Source organism: Aethalodelphis obliquidens, unplaced genomic scaffold, assembly GCF_003676395.1.
Source record: "Aethalodelphis obliquidens isolate GAN/ISIS:26980383/991018 unplaced genomic scaffold, ASM367639v1 scaffold2, whole genome shotgun sequence".
In the NCBI taxonomy this organism is placed as follows: domain Eukaryota; kingdom Metazoa; phylum Chordata; class Mammalia; order Artiodactyla; family Delphinidae; genus Aethalodelphis; species Aethalodelphis obliquidens.
In genome coordinates this window covers 5370283-5389409 of record NW_020837946.1, presented here as the reverse complement: position 1 = coordinate 5389409, position 19127 = coordinate 5370283, and the positions used below count along the sequence as shown (strand labels likewise).

General features: G+C 54.9%; 1 protein-coding gene across 5 annotated transcripts in view; it reads left to right on the top strand.

Annotated features, from left to right (window-relative positions):
• Positions 1–19127, top strand: part of SH3BP4 (SH3 domain binding protein 4) — a 94791-nt gene that overhangs the window by 68183 nt on the left and 7481 nt on the right. For 3 of the 5 annotated variants that reach the window (XM_027117588.1, XM_027117626.1, XM_027117618.1), the window contains exons 2-3: positions 5879–6126; positions 11000–13347. In XM_027117588.1, coding sequence (XP_026973389.1) covers positions 6009–6126; positions 11000–13347 — 2466 coding nt within the window. In that variant the 5' untranslated portion in view covers positions 5879–6008. The other 2 variants (XM_027117607.1, XM_027117597.1) reach the window with 2 other exon arrangements.

The following is a 19127-nucleotide window of genomic DNA, read 5'->3' as shown; positions in this document are numbered from 1 at the left end:
TAATTTAAAAAAATGTTTTGTTGTGAACATTTTGAAATATGTACATAAATAAGAAAATGGTAAAAATAATTAATAATGAAAGTAATAATAATAAAAATTAAATAAGAAAATAGAGAAATGGTTAAAAAATAGAAAAAACAGCATAGCGTATAGTAATATATACTAGTAGTATACCATGCAGTAAAATGCAGTGTTAGTGAACCTTTGTGAGCTCATTGTAGAGCAGATCAGAGCATCAGGTCGTCTACCCCCATGTTAGAGCATCAGGTCATCTACCCCCACGCTCTTTTCTTTTCTTTTTTTAACATCTTTATTGGAGTATAATTGCTTTACAACGGTGTGTTAGTTGCTGCTGTATAACAAAGTGAATCAGCTATACGTATACATATATCCCCATATCTCCTCCCTCTTGCGTCTCCCTCCCACCCTCCCTATCCCACCCCTCCAGGTGGTCACAAAGCACTGAGCTGATCTCCCTGTGCTATGCGGCTGCTTCCCACTAGCTATCTGTTTTACATTTGGTAGTGTATATATGTCCATGCCACTCTCTCACTTCATCCCAGCTTCCCCTTCCCCCTCCCCGCGTCCTCAAGTCCATTCTCTACGTCTGCGTCTTTATTCCTGTCCTGCCCCTAGGTTCTTCAGAACCATTTTTTTTTTAGATTCTATATGTATGTGTTAGCACATGATACTTGTTTTTCTCTTTCTGACTTACTTCACTCTGTATGACAGACTCTGGGTCCATCCACCTCACTACAAATAACTCAGTTTCCCTCATTATTTTCTAATGAAGCAGGGATAATTCAAGTGGCGTGGCCTTGAACTTGGGCCACTTGAATTTGAGGCTGCAGGATACTGGCTACAGAGCTGAGGTCAGCACATTGAGTCAACCTGGAGCTTGCAGGGCTGCGGGGAGGAGGGCGGAGCAGAAAGAGGGTGGGGAGAGAGAAGGCGCTTTTCCTGGTGCCACAGGTGAGGACAGCGAGGTCCGGAAGGTGAAACACACATGCTTGAGAAGTGTGTCCCTGGTTCACATGGGGGTGGAGGTAAGTGATAAACCTGGGTGCCCAGGTGAGCCTAGCAGTGGAGGGCTCTGAGTGCCAGGGCGGGATGTCCACCTTTAAAAGCAAGTCACACCTGGAGGGTTTTGAGCTGCAAGAGGGACCTTTGAGAAAATTAAGGTCACATATGGATTGCACCAGGGAGGGAGTATTCAGGGATCTGACTGCCACAGGCAGCCGCAAAGGTGTGGTGAGCTCTGTGAAGCAGGGCGGGAAGCTGACAGCATCTTGTAGCTGCGCCTCCGTTGGGGTCTGGAGGAGGCGGAGACAGAGAGCCTCAGCCCTGAGCCCTCACCCTGAGGGTGTCAGCTCACAGAGGTGCCAGGAGGGGCGAGCCCCCAGGCGTGGCCCAGCCAGGCTGCCTGCCTGTCTTTCTCTGCTGTAAAGTAACACGCCCGAGGCGAAGGTTGGCGTCTGCACTCTGCAAACGTATTGGTGGATGTCAGGACTGGCTCCAAGGACGGTCTCCCCCTGCCCCTGGGAAAGTTGCCATTCTGGGCAGCCCACGGGGCATTGAGCATCACGGGACAAAAGGGTCCTGGTCCCGAGGAAGAGAGAGTGAATGGGCGCATTGAAGCTCCTGTGAACGAGGCTCCTGGTGGTCGGGGAATCAGACTCAGACTTCAGTCGCCGGCTGGTAAGTGGCGACGTTGTCAGGGCCGTGCAGTTAGTGGCTTCCACCTTCCTTGAATGGCAAGCTCAGTGCGAGTATCTGTTTTAAAAGGACTGCACATCTCTTTCTGTAGCTGCTAACACACAGCGGCTCAGCGTAATCACTGTGTCCCCCGTCAGTGACAAAACAGAAACAAGGATCTGTCTCCCAGAGTCCCAGTGGTGGTCTGTGCTCTGTTCTCCCTGCCCAGCCCTGAGGCCCTGCTTTCCGCGGCCCTCCCCCGCCTCGCCCCCAGCCCTCCTGCCTTGTTGGCAGGGGCGGCAGGAATCTGATCGCTCTTAAATGTTAATTTCCGTTTTCCTTGGCCGCCCTTGGCAAGCTGTCCCAGTGTCCTGTAGGGGCCTCAGCTGAGTTCTCGGCTATCGCTCTCCCAGCCCTGGGTCAAATCCACCCCATCCGGACTTCAAGCTCCTCTGTTGAGGACGTGGCCGTCTGTGCGGGGCTTTGAGGCGGGCTGGGGCTCGTCTGGATGGCCCCTCTCCGTTGGCATGTCCACCTGTGTCTCTCCCCTCCACCAGCTCTCTCAGCAGCTTCTCCTAAACTGTGTCAGTAGTTTTCAAAGACAGAACGGCATTGCTGCTTCCATTTATGTCATCAGAAGCCTCCTGTGGCTTCCCGGAGCATCCAGGGCCGAGGCCAGACCCTTGGCCGTCACGATCTGGCCCCTGCGCTCCAGCTTCTGCTGTGCTCAGCCCGCCGTGTCCTCCAGGCCTGCGTGCCCTGCGCTGCCTGGCTATGCCCCCCGCCCACCCCGCTTAGAACCCAGGCGCACCTCACCTCCTCTGGGCAGCTGGCCCGGTTCTGCGGAGCCTCGCTGCTACAGCAGGCCTCGGGGTCCTCGGGAGCAGGGCTGTGCAGTAAGGCCTCGAGACTGCGCCCGTCTGGGCTTCTTCTAAAACCCTCCACTAGGTGCTCCGCACCCCCATGTTGAGTGGGACTCGGTAACACTCCCAAGGGCGGTGGGGGCCAGGACCGGGGCCTCGTTCTCTCCATCTCTCGAAGCGTGGTCAGGATGCGCTGCCCTGGGAGAGCCCTGGCGTCCTTTGTCCTGACACGCCCCGCTGCTGGGGTTCCCGTGTCCTGAGCAGGAGCCTGTGGGGTGGGAGGCCTGGAGGACGTGCAGCAGGAAGGGTGGTCCCCTCTCTGGGCGTGCCTCTCAGTCCCAGTCCCGGGAGCAGCCTGGCCTGGGCGGGGACCGTCAGATCCCGCAGCTAACTGCATCCCCTGGCCGTAACCCACAGCTCCTTCCCCTGTGCCGCCTCCCAGCTCCTTCCCCTGTGTCCGGCTGCCGCCTCCCAAGAGGCCCGGTCAGACCCAGAATCTCAGGTAGGAATTGTCATTAATGTGACAGCCCAGCCGTCACACACAGGCTGAGGGCTCAAAACCATCATAAAGCTCTCCTCCCCGCCCGCCCACCCACGAATCCCATTTTATCCTCTGCGTTGATTCCCGCCAGGAAACGAGTCTTCATCTTTTGGATCCGAAGTATTTTCACGTTCTCTCGTCTCAGTAAACAGCTCCACACGCGGCCACAGGCTGCCTGGTCGGGGAAGAGCCGTGACAGCCCGGTGACCAGGTATCTGGTCTGGCTCCGACACAGCCTGTGCGGACAGAGCCGTGCGGCCACCGCCGCTGATGGGTGGGGGCCGGTGTCCCCGGCTAGAGGGTGGACCCTGCATGGGGAGGAGCCATGCAACTGCGTGGGGACCGGGAGACAAAGCCCGGCAGCACAGCCTGGCCACAGCTGCCTCGTGCCTCCAGCTGGGTCAGTGCTGTCCTCTCCTGGAGGCCCAGCTCCGTGCATGGTTCTGTGAGGGAAAGGGAGTCCGAGCGCGTGGTCACATCCGTTGTAACGGCACAGGGCAGGCATGGAAGTAATCTGGGATCCCACTCAGCTGGGGAAACCATCCAGGTGCTTCACCCCTTCCTTCAAATAACTGGCATGTTTGTGAGTGCTGATCCGTGAGTCACAAATAGAAGTGTGTGTGTGTGTGTGTGTGTGTGTGTGTGTGTGTCTGTGTGTCTGTGTGTGTCTGTGTCTGTGTGTATCTGTGTGTGTGTGTGTGTCTGTGTGTCTGTGTATTTTGCGGGGGGTGTTCCGGATGGACTGGAGAACTCCAGGATGGGATGTGGGTGGGAGGAACGGCGGTCTGGGCGCAGGTTGGGCATGTATTTAAGGGACGTGTCACCCCCGGGCCCACCTTTGCTCCCTCCCCAGAGAGGCAGCCACTGCTGTCCCGCCTCCTGTGCATGTGTGTCTAGGCCCCCTGGCCCTGAGGATGACAGGGCCCTTGCTCTCCCCTTCTGCCCTCCTCACACACAGCATGAGTCAGCTAGGGCTGCTGTAACAAAATGCCGTAGGACGGGGGGCTTGCACAATGGAAATTTATTTCCTCACATTTCTGGAGTTTGCGAAGCCCAGGACCAAGGTGCTGATTTAGATCTTGGGTGAGGGCCCGATTCTTGGCTTGCAGACGGCTGCCTTCTTGCTGTGTCCTCACCTGGCAAACAGCAGAGAGAGAAGCGAGCTCTCTGGTGCCTCCTCCTGTAAGAGCCCTGATTCCACCCACCTCATCTAACCTCATCCCTCCCCGCCCCCCGGCAAAGACCTCTCCTCCAAATATAACCACACTGGGTGTTAGAACTTTAACAAATGAATTTGGAGGGGGACGCGCTCAGCCCATAACCCAGGTCTTCTCTCCAGGGTGTTCAGGTGCAGGAATGCGGCCTCTGTGGCCTCGGGATGACATGGAATCCACCTTGGAGCCACTGCCAGCGGGCCCCTCAGAGCCAGGACTGGGGCTGCTGATGCGCGCCTGCGTTGGCCGAGGCGGTGGGGGGGTTCCCGTAGTCACTGAGCCCTGCCCCTTGTTCTCAGCGCCTTGCCTGGGTTCTCTTTTTCTCCTTCACGCAAATCAAATCAGAACAGTGCTGTTACTATCCCATGTTACAAAGATGAAAGTGAATCTTGTGTAAGCTGTTTACCTCAGGGTCATCCCCGGGAGACACAGAGCGTGGATGCAAACTCCGTCTGCTTGCTGCATGGTTACTGCACGCAGAGCCTGGGGCCGGGCTGTGTCATCCCCGCTGCAGAAGCTGCAGAGGGTGGCGCTGGGCCCCCAGGTCCCTCGCATGAGGAGGGCCACCCACCTGTGTCAGAAGACGAATTTCCAGCTGCCTGTGGACAGCAGTCAAAGAACAAGGGACCTGAGGACAGGTTACGTGAACCCAGCCATACTGGGGTGAAATTCACCTGCCCTTGGGTACCCCCCTGCTCCGAGTGCTGTGGCCCAGCTGTGGCCAGCTGTGGCCAGCTGGAGCGTTGCCTGCCCAGGTCCGCTCTGGGAGAGCATGTGAAGTTCCCTGCTCTGAAATTGGCTCCTGGCAGGTCCTTTCCTGTCCGTTGGCCCCGGTGAGAGGTCTGCTTGGAGCCAATCATCTTGTTCACCTCCAGAACCCGCCACATGCCCGGGTGCCCGTTTCCCAGAGAAACCGAGGCCTAAGGAGAGAATCTGTGTTCTTTCCCACAAACATTTCCTTTGCTGGCTTGGTAAGCACAGTGATCCAGTGAATATACCACGTTTCGTCTGCAGAAGTCACACAAGAATACCTTATATCCACAAGTGGCCACGTGTGTCTTATTTGTGTTTGTTTATTTGGGGTCCAGGGAGGATTTAGGGAGCCGTCCCCTCAAACCCACTGCAGCGATGCCAAGTGCTGCTTGCCCAGCGGTGGCTGTTCCTACGATGGGACCAGCCACTTTCTGGGCAGAAGGAGATTTAGTTCCCCTTCCCTGAACCCTGGAACTCGCGGTGTGGACAGATCCTGTTTTGTCCTCCTCTTTGACTAATGAATGGGCCGGCCAGGTGCTCAAGCAGATCTCACAAGCCTCATTGTGCCCCAGGAAGAGGGAGTGCAAACAGCAGGATAGGGAACACTGCCGGGGCTGTGTGCAGCGACAGAACAGATGAGACGGGCATAAAGTGGGCATAGAATCCGGGGAGTGAGCCCTGCTCTGCTCCCTCGGGCCAGGAAAAGTGACACGGCCTCTGCAAGAAAGAGGATTCCCACTTGCCATCAGTTTACTCTTTAACCGTGTTTCACTTGCTCAAGGGAAATTCCTTTCTTCTTCCCCTGCTCACAGGAAGAAGCACGTTGCAGAGCTGATGCCGTAGCGCAGCATGGTTGCCTGAGACAGAAGCTTCAGCAATTGCTGGAATAACTGGAGGGGAAATATGAAACCTTAGCCGTTCACCCGGCAAGAGAGTTTCAAGATGGCAGCTCAGCGCATCCGCGCTGCCAACTCCAGCGGCCTCCCGCGGTGCAAGTCCGAGGGGACCTTGATTGACCAGAGTGAAGGGTTTTCAGAAACAAGCTTTAATGATGTCAAAGGTGAGCTCCTGGGAATAGCACTGGCTGGGGTTTGCAAGAGCTCTAAGACCCAAGGACTCCTCTACTTACAGGCTGCCAAGTTCACGTTCAGATAATTAAATCTTAGCGCTCTAAACTTCATCACGTTATGAATTCAGCCCTGGAACAATACCCACTTGTTTTGTTTTGATGGGTTGGGAGGTTGTTTTGAATTTTCCTCTTTGTAATGAAACTTCTTCTTAATGCAGAATTTGTTTCTCTTTCCATGAGTTTTGGTGACATTAAGGTAAGAGCTTGGTGGCGTACAAAAGTAGGGGGAAGGAGAGCGTACTAAGTCGATGAGGTCCTGAGAGCCACTGCAGAATAAAAGGGGGTCCAGGGACAGGGGTCAGCATGCTTTCTCTGCAGAAGGTCAGAGAGTGAATACTTGAATCTGTGTAGGCCCTACGGCCTCTGTCACAGCTATTTAACTCCGAGATTGTAACGAGAAAGCAGTCACGGAAGAGAGAAAACAAATGGGCATGGCTGTGTTCCAGCAGAACTTTACAGAAACGGCCAGCTGAATTTGGCCCGGGGGCCAGAGTTTGCCAACCCCTGGTTTAGAGGTGGCCCCGGGGTTTCCCTAACAGCCGCGTAAAACTGGGCTGGTGATAAAGCCTATCTTTTGGACACCGAGGTGGATGCCAGCGGGTCATTTTCCTTCTAGAGTCCATCCTGCCCTCACTGGCCACGGTCAGTGTCTCCCGTGAGCTTCCTGGCATCTTGTACTTCATCGCCCTCATCACCATCGCCACCGTCAGTTGACTTTCCCACCGCATTCACCGAATTCTGTTGAAATGATCCATTGCGCTGCCCACAGACAGCTCGACGGCAAGAGCTTTCGCTTTACTTTTGTCTTGTTAGCCCCTGGCACAAAATCGGTGCTAAATAAATATTTCCGGAGCTAATCTGCTGCCTCCCAGGTAAAATCATGATGCACGACCCCGATGTACTGAAATCATACCGTGCCTGCTTCTGCCCTTCTTCTCCTCTCTTCCAGTTATCCTCAACTTCCCCTTCTTTCCTGTCTGTCCTTTAGGCTTGTGGCCCTGAGCATCGCTTAAAATGTTCTTTTAAACAAAAGCCTAGCAAGGGAATCATGAGGTTTTATTAATAAGAGCAGCGGACCTACTGGGTGTTGCTGTGAATAATCGCGCCGTTTGTTTTTCGCAGTCTGGTGACGGGCATTGTTTTCTTACTTTGTAACCCAGCTAGTCATGGTTGAAGTGGGAAACTGGGAGCTCAAGTCATGCCGTTTGGGCTGGGATTTTGAAACGAGGGGCAGAGAGCTGGATTTTAAAAGATGATGATGTTGATCTAGGAGGAGCTGTTATTCCTCAAAGAACACTGCAGCTGGGGGAGGAAGGCTGAGGAGGGGCTGGTTAGCTTGGGGGGGGGGGTCAGAGGGGGGGAGAGAGACCCCCTGACTCCACTGCCGAGGGGCAGGCTGTGGCCCAGGCAGCATTTCGGCCCAGCTGCTCCCCACACGTGCCGACGGTAGAAACGGCTTCAAGGTGGGAATCTGTTCCAACCAGAATATCTGCTGCAGAATCTTCTGCCCTAATGAGTGTTTTTCCTGCATAAGACCCGAGGCAGAGGGTAGGAAATGTATTATTCAGCGAACTGAACCTCCTGACACCCAGGCATATTTTTCTTGTATTAAAATCAAGGTACCTGGGAATCTGGCAACACTCTCAGAATTCATTAAGATGGAATTCGATACGGATTTTCCTGCATTTGATTGGCTGGAAGCCCCAGCCTTGTGTACACCCCAGGTGTCTGTGCGGCCCTTGTCTGACAGAGGGCTGGTCTTGGAAGGGAGCTCACGCCGCGGTCCACTTCCACGGGGGCGCCCAACAGGAAGGGGCGCCGTCTCCCATCAGACAAGCCTCATCCTTGAGTGACATATCTATTACTGCTCCTCTCCTAAGGAGAGTGCTTGCAAATTTGAGTAAAACCAGTTTTATTCTCTGGTCTGGTAAGAAGACTAAAGTGATCATTGGCACTGATACGTCTTCTCAGGTTATGTACACAGCCTGCCTAATAGCTTTGGTTTTTAATTTAAAAAATATTACTGTAAGGGAACTATTCTGGAGGAACACAATAGGGATATAACTTTTGAGGAATTCTAACAAGATTTTAGTAGCTGGCCAGCTTTCTTTGATCTTCATTTGGTTTTAATTTTGACGTGACATTTTCATGAGATGTGTCAAGGAAACTGGAGCCTGTGACTGGAAAACAAAGTGGGGGGGGAAATCTTACATTATCCCCTGACCCCAGCTGACCCATCTGCCTTCTGCCACCTCCCCTCGAAGCCATTATCTCTGACTTGGCTGTTCTTAGTCACTGCCCCCCTTCAGGGGCAAGTGTGATTTTATAGCAGAAGGGCGCAGCCCAGGGGGATTCTAACTTAGCCTTTGGACAGCACCTTGTCCCAGGAACACGGATATGGCGTCTCTGTTGTAAGCGCACAGGATGAGCATTCATTCCACGGGTGTTTATTGGGCACCTGCTACGTGACACAGGCCCTGTTCCAAGGACACCACTGCGAGCAAAACATACCCGAACAGAGCTTACCCCCTAGTGGGGCAATAGCGCCCTCCCCGGCAAAACCAACGCAGATGTGTATGGTACATTTCATATTGGTTCATGACCAATGCTGTGGAGAAAAATTAAATTAGGAGGGGGCCGGAGATGTCTCTTTAAACATAACATTGTGTGAGTCTTTACCTTGTACTAAGCATCACTGTGCTAATCACGTCATCACCATCGTCTTGCTTAATCCTTGCCAGAGCCCGTCGAGGGAAGGTGGTTGGTTCATCCACCGTGAAGAATGTCAGGCTCCAGAGATCACACCGCTGCTAAGGGTGTGGATTCAAATCCCAGGGTTGGTGATCCCAGTACCAGCTTCTCCCCAACACCCCAGACAGGGTGGTAGGTGACAGCCTTCGAGGCCCAGGTTCACACCCTGCTAAGAAGCATATCTCTGTAATTTAGTTCGTGTAAATAAATAGAAGCTTCCTACTTTATTGCCTGAGACTTTGCTGAGGACATGCACTTTAATTTTCATTATTTCCTTTTATTGAATTTTAAAGATTTTTTTTTTTAATGTGGACCTTTTTTATTTTTTTAAGTGTTTCTTGAATTTGTTACAATATTGCTTCTGTTTTATGTTTTGGGTTTTGTGTGTGTATGTGTGGGATCTTAGCTCCCGCACCAGGGATCAAACGCACCACCCCTGCATTAGAAGGTGAAGTCTTAACCACTGGACCACCAGGGAAGTCCCCTCACTGTTTCCTTTTAAAGGAAAAGGAAACTGGCAAATGATTTTGGCGGGGGGAGGAGGACCAATTGGGTAGAATAGGATGTCTGTTGACTTAATCATATATTAGACAAGATGTAGGTGTAGTTCCACTAAAAATGTAGTCCTTTCTTTGCTTGTTTACATAAGCAATTGAAAAAAGTTTACTTTCATTTGTTTGTTACAGGAAGGCAGCAAACACCATAAAACAAGGGACAGTTGGGATGGGGCGGTTGGAGAGAAATATATGGGCTTATTTCCATCAGAAAGAAGTTTCTTCATCCTCTGAGTATACGTACTTTGTTATGTATGGGAGGGAGAGAAAACACTTAGGTTTCTAATTATCTGTTATTTTTCAAAACACACCCTACTTGTTTAGATGACTTTTTTTTTTTTTTTTTTTTTTTTTTTTTTTGCTGTTCCAATTGCTGTCTACCTTGGTAACACGCAGTTGAACGCCAAGAACCATAAATTAGCTTGAGTTGCTGTTTAAAGTGTTGGCATTTTTCAGATTGCTTAAAGAGTTGTTCAAAAAGAATGTGAATTACAACCAGACCTAAACCTTTGATTTTCAAGGGGTAACAGAGAGACCATTTCCATGTTGTTCTGAATGATCGTTTAAAAGAGGTTGAAAGAGGGCTTCCCTGGTGGCGCAGCGGTTGAGAGTCCGCCTGCCGATGCAGGGGACACGGGTTCGTGCCCCGGTCCGGGAAGATCCCACATGCCGCGGAGCGGCTGGGCCCGTGAGCCATGGCCGCTGAGCCTGCGCATCCGGAGCCTGTGCTCCGCAACGGGAGAGGCCACAGCAGTGAGAGGCCTGCATACAGAAGAAAAAAAAAAAAAGAAAAAAAAAAAGAGGTTGAAAGAGACCAACCTCAAAAATCTTATTTCATATAAACAGTTTGATGAAGAATGGGTTCAACTTGGAAACTAGGAAACGGGCCTGATAGTCAAGGGAACCTTCCCCTTGGTTTATGTATTTTATGCTGAAGGCAGGACATGGAATCAGCTCTTAGACACCGAGAGATTCTGTTGCAGGTCTTTTCCAGTCCCTGGTTACATGCAGTGGGTCACTTAACGCAGCATCACTGTGTTTTCTAAGTAAATCACATTCAGCTTCTCTTTCGACCTAGCAGCAGTCCCGGTAAGTTAGTAACAGTAAAGATAAGTTGGGTCAAAATGAGATGTTTAAAACCTGGGATAATGGGATGATAATGATAATGATAATGATAATGGTTATCATAATGATAATCCCATTATGCTGATTCATGTTTCTGTGGATGGTGGAGAGACTCTCTGTGGCCTTTCCACCTGACTCAGACCGTGCGTTGGGATGTGATGGAATCTGGGGAGACAATGCTCGATTTAGGCTGTCGGTCAGGTGAATCGCCCACCAGATTTTACTTTGGTTTGTTTCTGTCGTTTACTTGCCGGACACGTTGTCTCCCTGTCGGGGGTGATGGTTTTCCAGACCTCTCTTCTCCCTGGTTTTGACGATGCTCTGCCTCGCCCTGAGGGCCCGCCCTCACCTCCTGTTCTTTGTGTTTTACGCAGTGCCTTCTCCCAGTGCCTTGCTAGTAGACAATCCCATGCCCTTTGGAAATGCAAAGGAAGTGATCGCCATCAAGGACTACTGCCCAACCAACTTCACCACCCTCAAGTTCTCCAAGGGCGACCACCTCTACGTCCTGGATACGTCAGGCGGGGAGTGGTGGTACGCACACAACACCACGGAGATGGGCTACATCCCTTCCTCTTACGTGCAGCCCTTAAACTACCGGAACTCCACCTTAAGTGACAGTGGGATGATCGACAATCTTCCAGACAGCCCGGACGAAGTAGCCAAGGAGTTAGATTTGCTCGGAGGATGGACAGATGACAGGAGGGAGTCGAGCAAAACCTACAGTAATAATCCTTTCTGGAACGGTGTCCAGACAAACCCGTTTCTCAATGGGAATGTGCCAGCGCTGCCCAGCGTGGACCTACCGACTCCCCAAAGCACCGTGGACTTGCTCCTCTTTGATACGGGCACATCTTCGTTCACTGAGTCCAGCTCAGCGACGACCAACATCTTCGACGAGCTGCCGGCCACCAGCCGCCTTCACGCGGAGCCGACGGTCAGGCGGGACAACCCTTTCTTCCGGAGCAAGCGTTCCTACAGCCTCTCGGAACTCTCCGTCCTCCAAGCCAAGTCCGACACTCCCGCATCCTCGGGGTTTTTCACGGGCTTGAAATCGCCGGCCCCCGAGCAGTTCCAGAGCCGGGAGGACTTCCGGGCTGCCTGGCTGAGCCACCGGAAGCTGGCCCGGTCTTGCCACGACCTGGACTTGCTGGGCCAAAGTCCCGGCTGGGGCCAGACCCAAGCGGTGGAGACGAACATCGTGTGCAAGCTGGAGAGTTCGGGGGGTGCCGTGCAGCTTCCCGACACCAGCATCAGCATCCACGTGCCCGAAGGCCACGTGGCTCCAGGGGAGACGCAGCAGATCTCCATGAAGGCTCTGCTGGACCCCCCGCTGGAGCTCAACAGCGACAGGTGCAGCTGCGTCAGCCCGGTGCTGGAGGTGAAGCTGAGCACCCTGGAGGTGAAAACCCACATCCTCTTGGAGATGAAGGTTTCAGCTGAGGTGAAAAGTGACATTTTCAGCAAAAGCACAGTGGGCCTCCAGTGCCTGAGGAGCGACTCAAAGGAGGGGCCCTATGTCCCCATCCCACACACCTACAGCTATGGGGACACGGTCCAGGCCCAGCTGGACGACCTGGAGCCCTGTATGTACCTGGCCATCGTTGCCCACGGCCCGAACATCCTCTACCCTTCCACGGTCTGGGACTTCATCAATAAGAAAGTCACCGTGGGTCTCTATGGCCCCAAACACATCCACCCATCCTTCAAGACGGTGGTGACCATTTTCGGGCATGATTGTGCCCCCAAGACCCTACTGGTCAGCGAGGTCACCCGCCAGGCCCCGAGCCCGGCCCCAGTGGCACTGCAGCTCTGGGGCAAGCACCAGTTCGTCTTGTCCAGGCCCCAGGATCTCCGAGTCTGCATGTTTTCCAACATGACCAACTACGAGGTCAAAGCCAGCGAGCAGGCCAAGGCCGTGAGAGGATTCCAGGTGAAGCTGGGCAAGGTAAGCCGCCTCATCTTCTCCATCAGCTGCCACAACGCCAGCGAGCTCTCCGACTTCACCTTGCGGGTCCAGGTGAAAGACGACCAGGAGGCCATCCTGACCCAGTTTTGCGTCCAGACCCCACAGCCACCCCCGAAAAGTGCCGTCAAGCCATCCGGGCAGAGACGGTTCCTCAAGAAGAACGAGGTCGGAAAGATCATCCTGTCCCCGTTTGCTGCCACCACCAAGTACCCGACTTTTCAGGACCGCCCTGTGTCCAGCCTCAAGTTCGGCAAGTTACTCAAGACGGTGGTGCGGCAGAGCAAGAACCACTACCTGCTGGAGTACAAGAAGGGGGACGCCATCGCCCTGCTCAGCGAGGAGAAGATCCGGCTGAAGGGGCAGCTGTGGACCAAGGAGTGGTACATCGGCTACCACCAGGGCAGGGTCGGCCTCGTGCACGCCAAGAACGTGCTGGTGGTGGGCAAGGCGCGGCCCAGCCTCCTCTCCGGGCCCGAGCTGAGCACGTCGCTGCTGCTGGAACAGATCCTGCGCCCGTGCAAGTTCCTCACCTACATCTACGCCTCCGTCCGCACGCTGCTCATGGAGAACATCAGCAGCTGGCGCTCCTTCGCCGACGCCCTGGGCTACGGGAACCTGCCGCTCACCTTCTTCTGCCGAGCCGAGCTGGACAGCGAGCCCGAGCGGGTGGCGTCCGTCCTGGAGAAGCTGAAGGAGGACTGCAACAGCACGGAGAACAAAGACCGGAAATCCTTCCAGAAGGAGCTCATGATGGTGAGTGCCCGCTGGGGCTTGGATTCCTAGGGGATGGGGCTCGGTCCAGCCTCAGCCTTGCCCTTGCGCGTGTGGGAACGGGTGTGGTGTCGGGAGTCAGTGGACCGGGGTCTGGGCCCCCGTTCTGCTCCCTGAAACTCACACACGCCTGGGGATAGGCATTGACGTGGGACCGGTAGGGGCCCCCAAACAGCTCGGAGCCACTGCGGCGAGGGTCGTTCCGGTCTCCTCCTGAATCTGAATCTGTGAGCTCCTCTGGAGGTCCGGAATGCATCTCTGCCTGCCCGGTCGGGGACGCAAGGGGGAACCCTGTGCGCCACCCGCCCCTGTTTAGATCTCTTGGGACAAGAACCATCCTTTCATCAGATTCCCAGCAGGACCTGTGACTCGCCCCGAAGTCTGACTTTATCTTGTTGTGAGATTTTCTCTCCAGGCCTTACTTGAAGTTTCTCTCCTCTCTCTGTGTCATTTCCTCTTCCTCCTTCTTGCGTGTGTTGGAGTTGGGGTGAGGACGGCCACTGTTTTGCCAGCACAACTGGGAACTTGGACCCTAAGAAGTAAAGAGGGGGGAGTCCCACTGCTGGGCACAGCCGGCCCGCAAGCCAAATGGGAAGCTTTCTGGACCCGATCACGGCCTCCAACAGGCTTGGGCTCTGCGCCGGTCATGACGCCCTCAGGTAGTGCACTCTTAACTGTTCACCACAGTTCGGCTGTGGTGGCCTTGGAGGAGTTATACCTGGGAGAAGCCTCATGTCCTCTGGGCATCCCTAGTCAGATCTGTGCCGGACATTCTCTGTCGACTTCTTTCTGTGATAGAAGCCGACTCGGGTCTCTCCCTGGTCCTCGTGATGTGGACACGCCCCTAGTTTTTGTTCCCACGGGAAACCCCCGGGCCTCGGTCACAGGCTCTTCTCTCATGTTCCTCCGACCCCACACAGTCCTTTTCGCCTCCTTATCTCTGTGAGGTGTGACTCCCAGCGCCCCTGAACTTCTGCCGCTTCAACTCCCCTCCTTCCCCCCAGCACTTGCCATCCTGAGTGAATGCCTGTTGGAACAGATGGGCCAGGCGTGTCTGCGTGAGTGAGGATGCACGCGTGGGCAGAGGTGTACAGCCGAGGGTCATCACTGCATGCACGTCCTGGGCTGCCCCGTGGGGCTGGGGGGACAGAAGGGAATACGGTCCACGGTGGCATGGCCCCTGCTGCAGGGAGTATGCATTGCAGTCCGGCAAGGGATCGGGGCATGAAGAAAGACCCCTTGTCGGTGGCCCCAAGATACTAGAAAGTGCCAGATGCGTGGAGCAAGGCGAGAACCTGACGTTGCCCGGAGGAGGGAGACGGGAACTGGAGGTGGCATCCAGGGGGTCGTTGGGGGCATCCGTCGCTGACGGGTCGCGATGGCAGCTCCAGCTGGGGGAGGTGGGGAGGAAGCCGGCTGTCATGGCAATGGGGAGGGGTGAGGCGGGGGTAGGGATGGGCAGCAGAGGAGGCTACCCCTGCTCTGGATGGGGCTCCCGCACAGCTGGGCCCCAGGCCCCTCCCCTCAGGGGCTCGCCTCGCCGGCCCACCTGTGAGATCGATTCCTGGAGCTTGCTTGCAGCCTGAGCTGCCCGGTGCCCTCGCGATGGACCTCGCACAGCGGGCCGGGGTGAGCGTCCAGCCGGGATCCTCCGTGGACGGTGGAATGATGTGCATTCATGGAACATAAAGGGTATCGACCGTTCCTTCGTCACAGCTAGAAGATGCTCACCTGCAACCGGCAGAGGTGCAGGATGCATCAACCTGGGCGGCACAGAGGCGGCTCTCACTTCCATTTCCTGCTCATTTCTTTCCATCTTGTTTTATTCAACTTGGAGAACTTTCCCTGAGAGCAGGTTTTTCAGGTGGCTTCCTTGGGTTACTGTGTGTGAGGACGGGGGTCTGTGTGCGTCCAAGACCATCTCCCTGCCCCCCCTCCCCCCACCCCCACCCCCCGCCAGGCCCACAGCCACCAGGACTCCCAGAGAGGAGGAAATGAACCTTGACCTTGGCAGGAACGTGGCCCTGAGACAGGTTAGATTTGCGGTACAGAAGTGAAACCGGTTTTGCAGCATTCCCCCCCCACCCCCCACCCCACCACCCCCTCTCCTATCTCTTCATCTTGTGGGCTGGCAGATTTGAATGGTTGGCCAGACTTCTAGAAACCACAGGCTGATTTATCCCAGCGTGTCTCAGGAGTCGCTGGAAACCAGGTGTTTTATTTCCAGGGACGTAACAAACCACTGAGCACTCGGGCTTCCTGGGGCCTCAGCCACTGATCTAACCCACCCCCGCTCCAGCCCTGTCACAGCCAGACCACCTCTTCCCCACCGCTCTCGTTCTGAAGGTAGTTTTCTGTTTAGTATGGCTCCTTGGTTTGGAAGCAGTGATTGAACGAATTAGAAGTGGTGAAGGTTTTGGATGGTAAATTTGCGGGGAGATGGGAAGGAAGAAAGAATCAAGAACTGAGTTGTCCCTCCCTCCACTGCTCTCAGCACAAGGTCCAGCCCCTTCCTCCGCCCCACAGGCCCTGTCAGACCCAGCCCCGCCTATCACAGCCCGGGGGCCCCTCCCTGCCCCTGCACACCGGCCACTCTGGCCTTTTCTCTGTATCTTGGACACACCCAGCTGCCCTGCCCCAGGCCTTTGCACGTGCTGTTCCCTCTGCCTGGAATTCTCTTCCCCCGGTTTCACGTCGTGGCTTTTTATCGTCCTTCAGATTCCAGCTCAAATGTCCTCTTGTCAGACCTTTCCTGCAACCCTGGATAAAGCAACCTTGTGTCTCTGGGTCACGGACCGTCTGTGTTACTGTAGCGTTGTCTTCACGGTGCTTTCTCGAATCCGAAATGGTCTTGTTTACTTGTATTCATGGTTCTTGTCATTACCCTAACTGGATATGAACTCACGAGGGAAGGGATGCTGGCCCATAGGAAACAACCAGATGGTTGATGAGTGAATGAATGAGTGAATGAATGAATGGATGCAGGCTAAGAATCTGATCTGGACGCAGTCTCGTGAGGTCAGACATGTTCCTGTTCTCTGGTTCCGTCCCCTCTTTCTGTTGTTCTAGTGCATGTTTTCAATCTCAGAGCTGGTCCAGAGGCATCTTATGTACCCGTATGACCTCCTGCTGTGCCTCTGCTGCGTTGCTCACCCGCATGGTGTGACCACCGTGGAAAATGCCCCTCTGTCCCCGGTCCGCCCAGCTCTCCAGTAGAAGCCATGCATGTCTGTGACAGAGGATGGCCATCCAACACCGATGATGCCCCCCCGACTATAATGAAAATGGGGGGAGGCATGATGCTGGGCTGACCCCAAAGAGAGTGACCAGGGTGGACAGGGCTCCCAGAGTCCCCAGGCATTAGAGGTCATTGAATGAAACCCTGGGGATCTGCTGGGGGGACTTGTGGGTTGGAATGGGCACAGCGAGAACGGGTGGTGGGTATACGGCTGCAGCTTCTAACGGAGCTCGGAAGAGCCATCGCCGCCAGCCCGGGCAGGTGTTTGCGCCCCAAACTCATTCAGCACTTCTTGGGTGCCACTGTGTGCTCAGTGCGGGTGCTGGGTGCTGGGCCTTCCCCTGAGGGAGATGCCGAGTGAACAACCACAGGAGTGCAAGACAGACTCGTAATGGGCCCCGAAGAAAAGATCCCCTTGGCATGGGTGGACCAGGGAAAGGCAAAGATCCCCCCTGACTCAGGGAGGGATGTGCAGAATCCCATCCAACAGGGACGGGCTGTCGGGTTGAAAGTACAGTATGGGCAAGGGCCAAGGGTGCAGAGGAACGGGATGGGGTAGAACCAGAGGCTGGGAGAGGCCGGAGGCTGGGTTGAATCAAGATGATGATACATGGGGGGATGGGAGGGAGGCATGCAGCCACCTGGGCTGGATAATGCTTGTGCTTTATTCTGTGGGCATTGGGGAGGGGGGTGTTAAGTGTTTAGGGGACGTGAAGGGGAGCCAGGTGGATCCAGGTGTGTCCTGCTCCTTGGGAATCAGGTGTGTCCCTACTCCTTGGGGATCCAGGTGTGTCCCTGCCCCGTGGGGATCCAGGTGTGTCCTGCTCCTTGGGGATCCAGGTGTGTCCCTGCTCCTTGGGGATCCAGGTGTGTCCCTGCTCCTTGGGGATCCAGGTGTGTCCCTGCTCCTTGGAGATCCAGGTATGTCCCTGCTCCTTGGGGATCCAGGTGTGTGCTGCTCCTTGGGGATCCAGGTGTGTCCTTCTCCTTGGGGATCCAGGTGTGTCCCTGCTCCTTGGGGATCCAGGTGTGTGCTGCTCCTTGGGAATCAGGTGTGTCCTTCTCCTTGGGGATCCAGGTGTGTCCCTGCTCCTTGGGGATCTACCCAGGTGTGTTGCTCCTTGCTGCCTTCTAGTCTCAGAGCCACTCAGGTGACAGCCAGTCTCCCTCTCCAGACACCCTCCGAGTGTCATTCTTTCAGAATACCGGGACACGTGGCAGTGGAGGATCTAATTTTCACACACACCCCTGGATTCTCCTCTTGTTAAGGCAATGAGTGGGCAGGTCATTTTTAGCAGAGGTCAGAGATGGAAAGTACAGGTCAAACGGAAGTGCTGCGAGGCGGGGAGCCCCTCACACGCTTGTGCCTGGATCCCTTGGCTTTTACCCACATCTGCCTTCAGACCTGGCCGACCTTAGCCAGAGGGCGCCCTGTGCCGTAGCCCGGGGTGTTCTTGCATCCTGCCCTGGCGGGTGGGGATTGGATGGCCGACGGCCCTGGGTCTGGGTTGAGGCAGTTCCCAGGCCACGTGCACGCCGGTGCTGACCGTCAGAGCCCCTGGGGTCCTGGGCTCGGCCCCGCTGCTGTGGCTCACCCCGGGTTTTGCTTTTTTCCGGAATGAAGATCATCCTCATTGACTTTTCTGTTTGTGAAAACAGCAGATGCTGCTTTTTGCGGTGCTGTTCGCCTGTCCTGAGGGCCAGCAGCAGAAGTGCCCGGCCCGTCTCCCAGAGGCGGCCCGTGTTAGTGGTCTGCAGTGTAGACACTGCCGATATTCCTCAGTCCCCGGAGTTTGCCCTGCTGTCCATATTCTGCATCCCGTACACGCCTGGAGAGCATGTGCAGGCGGCTCTGTGTCTGCGTGGAGCCTGCGCGCCCCGCAGCTGGGCAGGTGCTCTGGTCCTCGGTCTCCGGTAGGGCAGTGGTGCCTGGTCTCACCATTACCAGCGCTGCTCCGAGCCGGGTCCCGGCCCCGTGGCTCTGCACGCTTGTCCCTGTTCGTTCCGTGACAGCATTCTGCGAGCTGTAGGAGCCCTCCCGAGACAGGAGGAGCCAGCGTTGGCGCGTGGCAGTGGGTGTCACTTCGGGGCGTGCAAGGCCTGAGAATGACAGGGGATGCCTTAACAGCCCTGCTGGTGTGAAGAGCTATCACTGCAGCGACCAGACTGAATAGCCCTGCTGGTGTGTGTATAACTCTCCTCCCCTCTCTGAGCCTTGGGTTTCGATGTCGGTTTTTGTTTTGTTTCATGAAGGCAAGAAACGACAGAGTACGTTCCTCTGTCTTTAGGGCATTAATGTTGCTTCTCATACACTTTGTGGGTTTGGGGAAGGTTTTTCTGAGCGTGGTCGAAAGCCCAAGCAGAAGACGTTGCTATGTGTTTGTACCAGGACTTAATGACAACACTCAGCACTGAGGAGAGAGGAGGATTTGGCTCGTGCTGTAGAGCTGCGTGGATTTGGGTGATGGCCATCTCGTGTGTGTGTGTGTGTGTGTGTGTGTGTGTGTGTGTGTGTGTGTGTGTG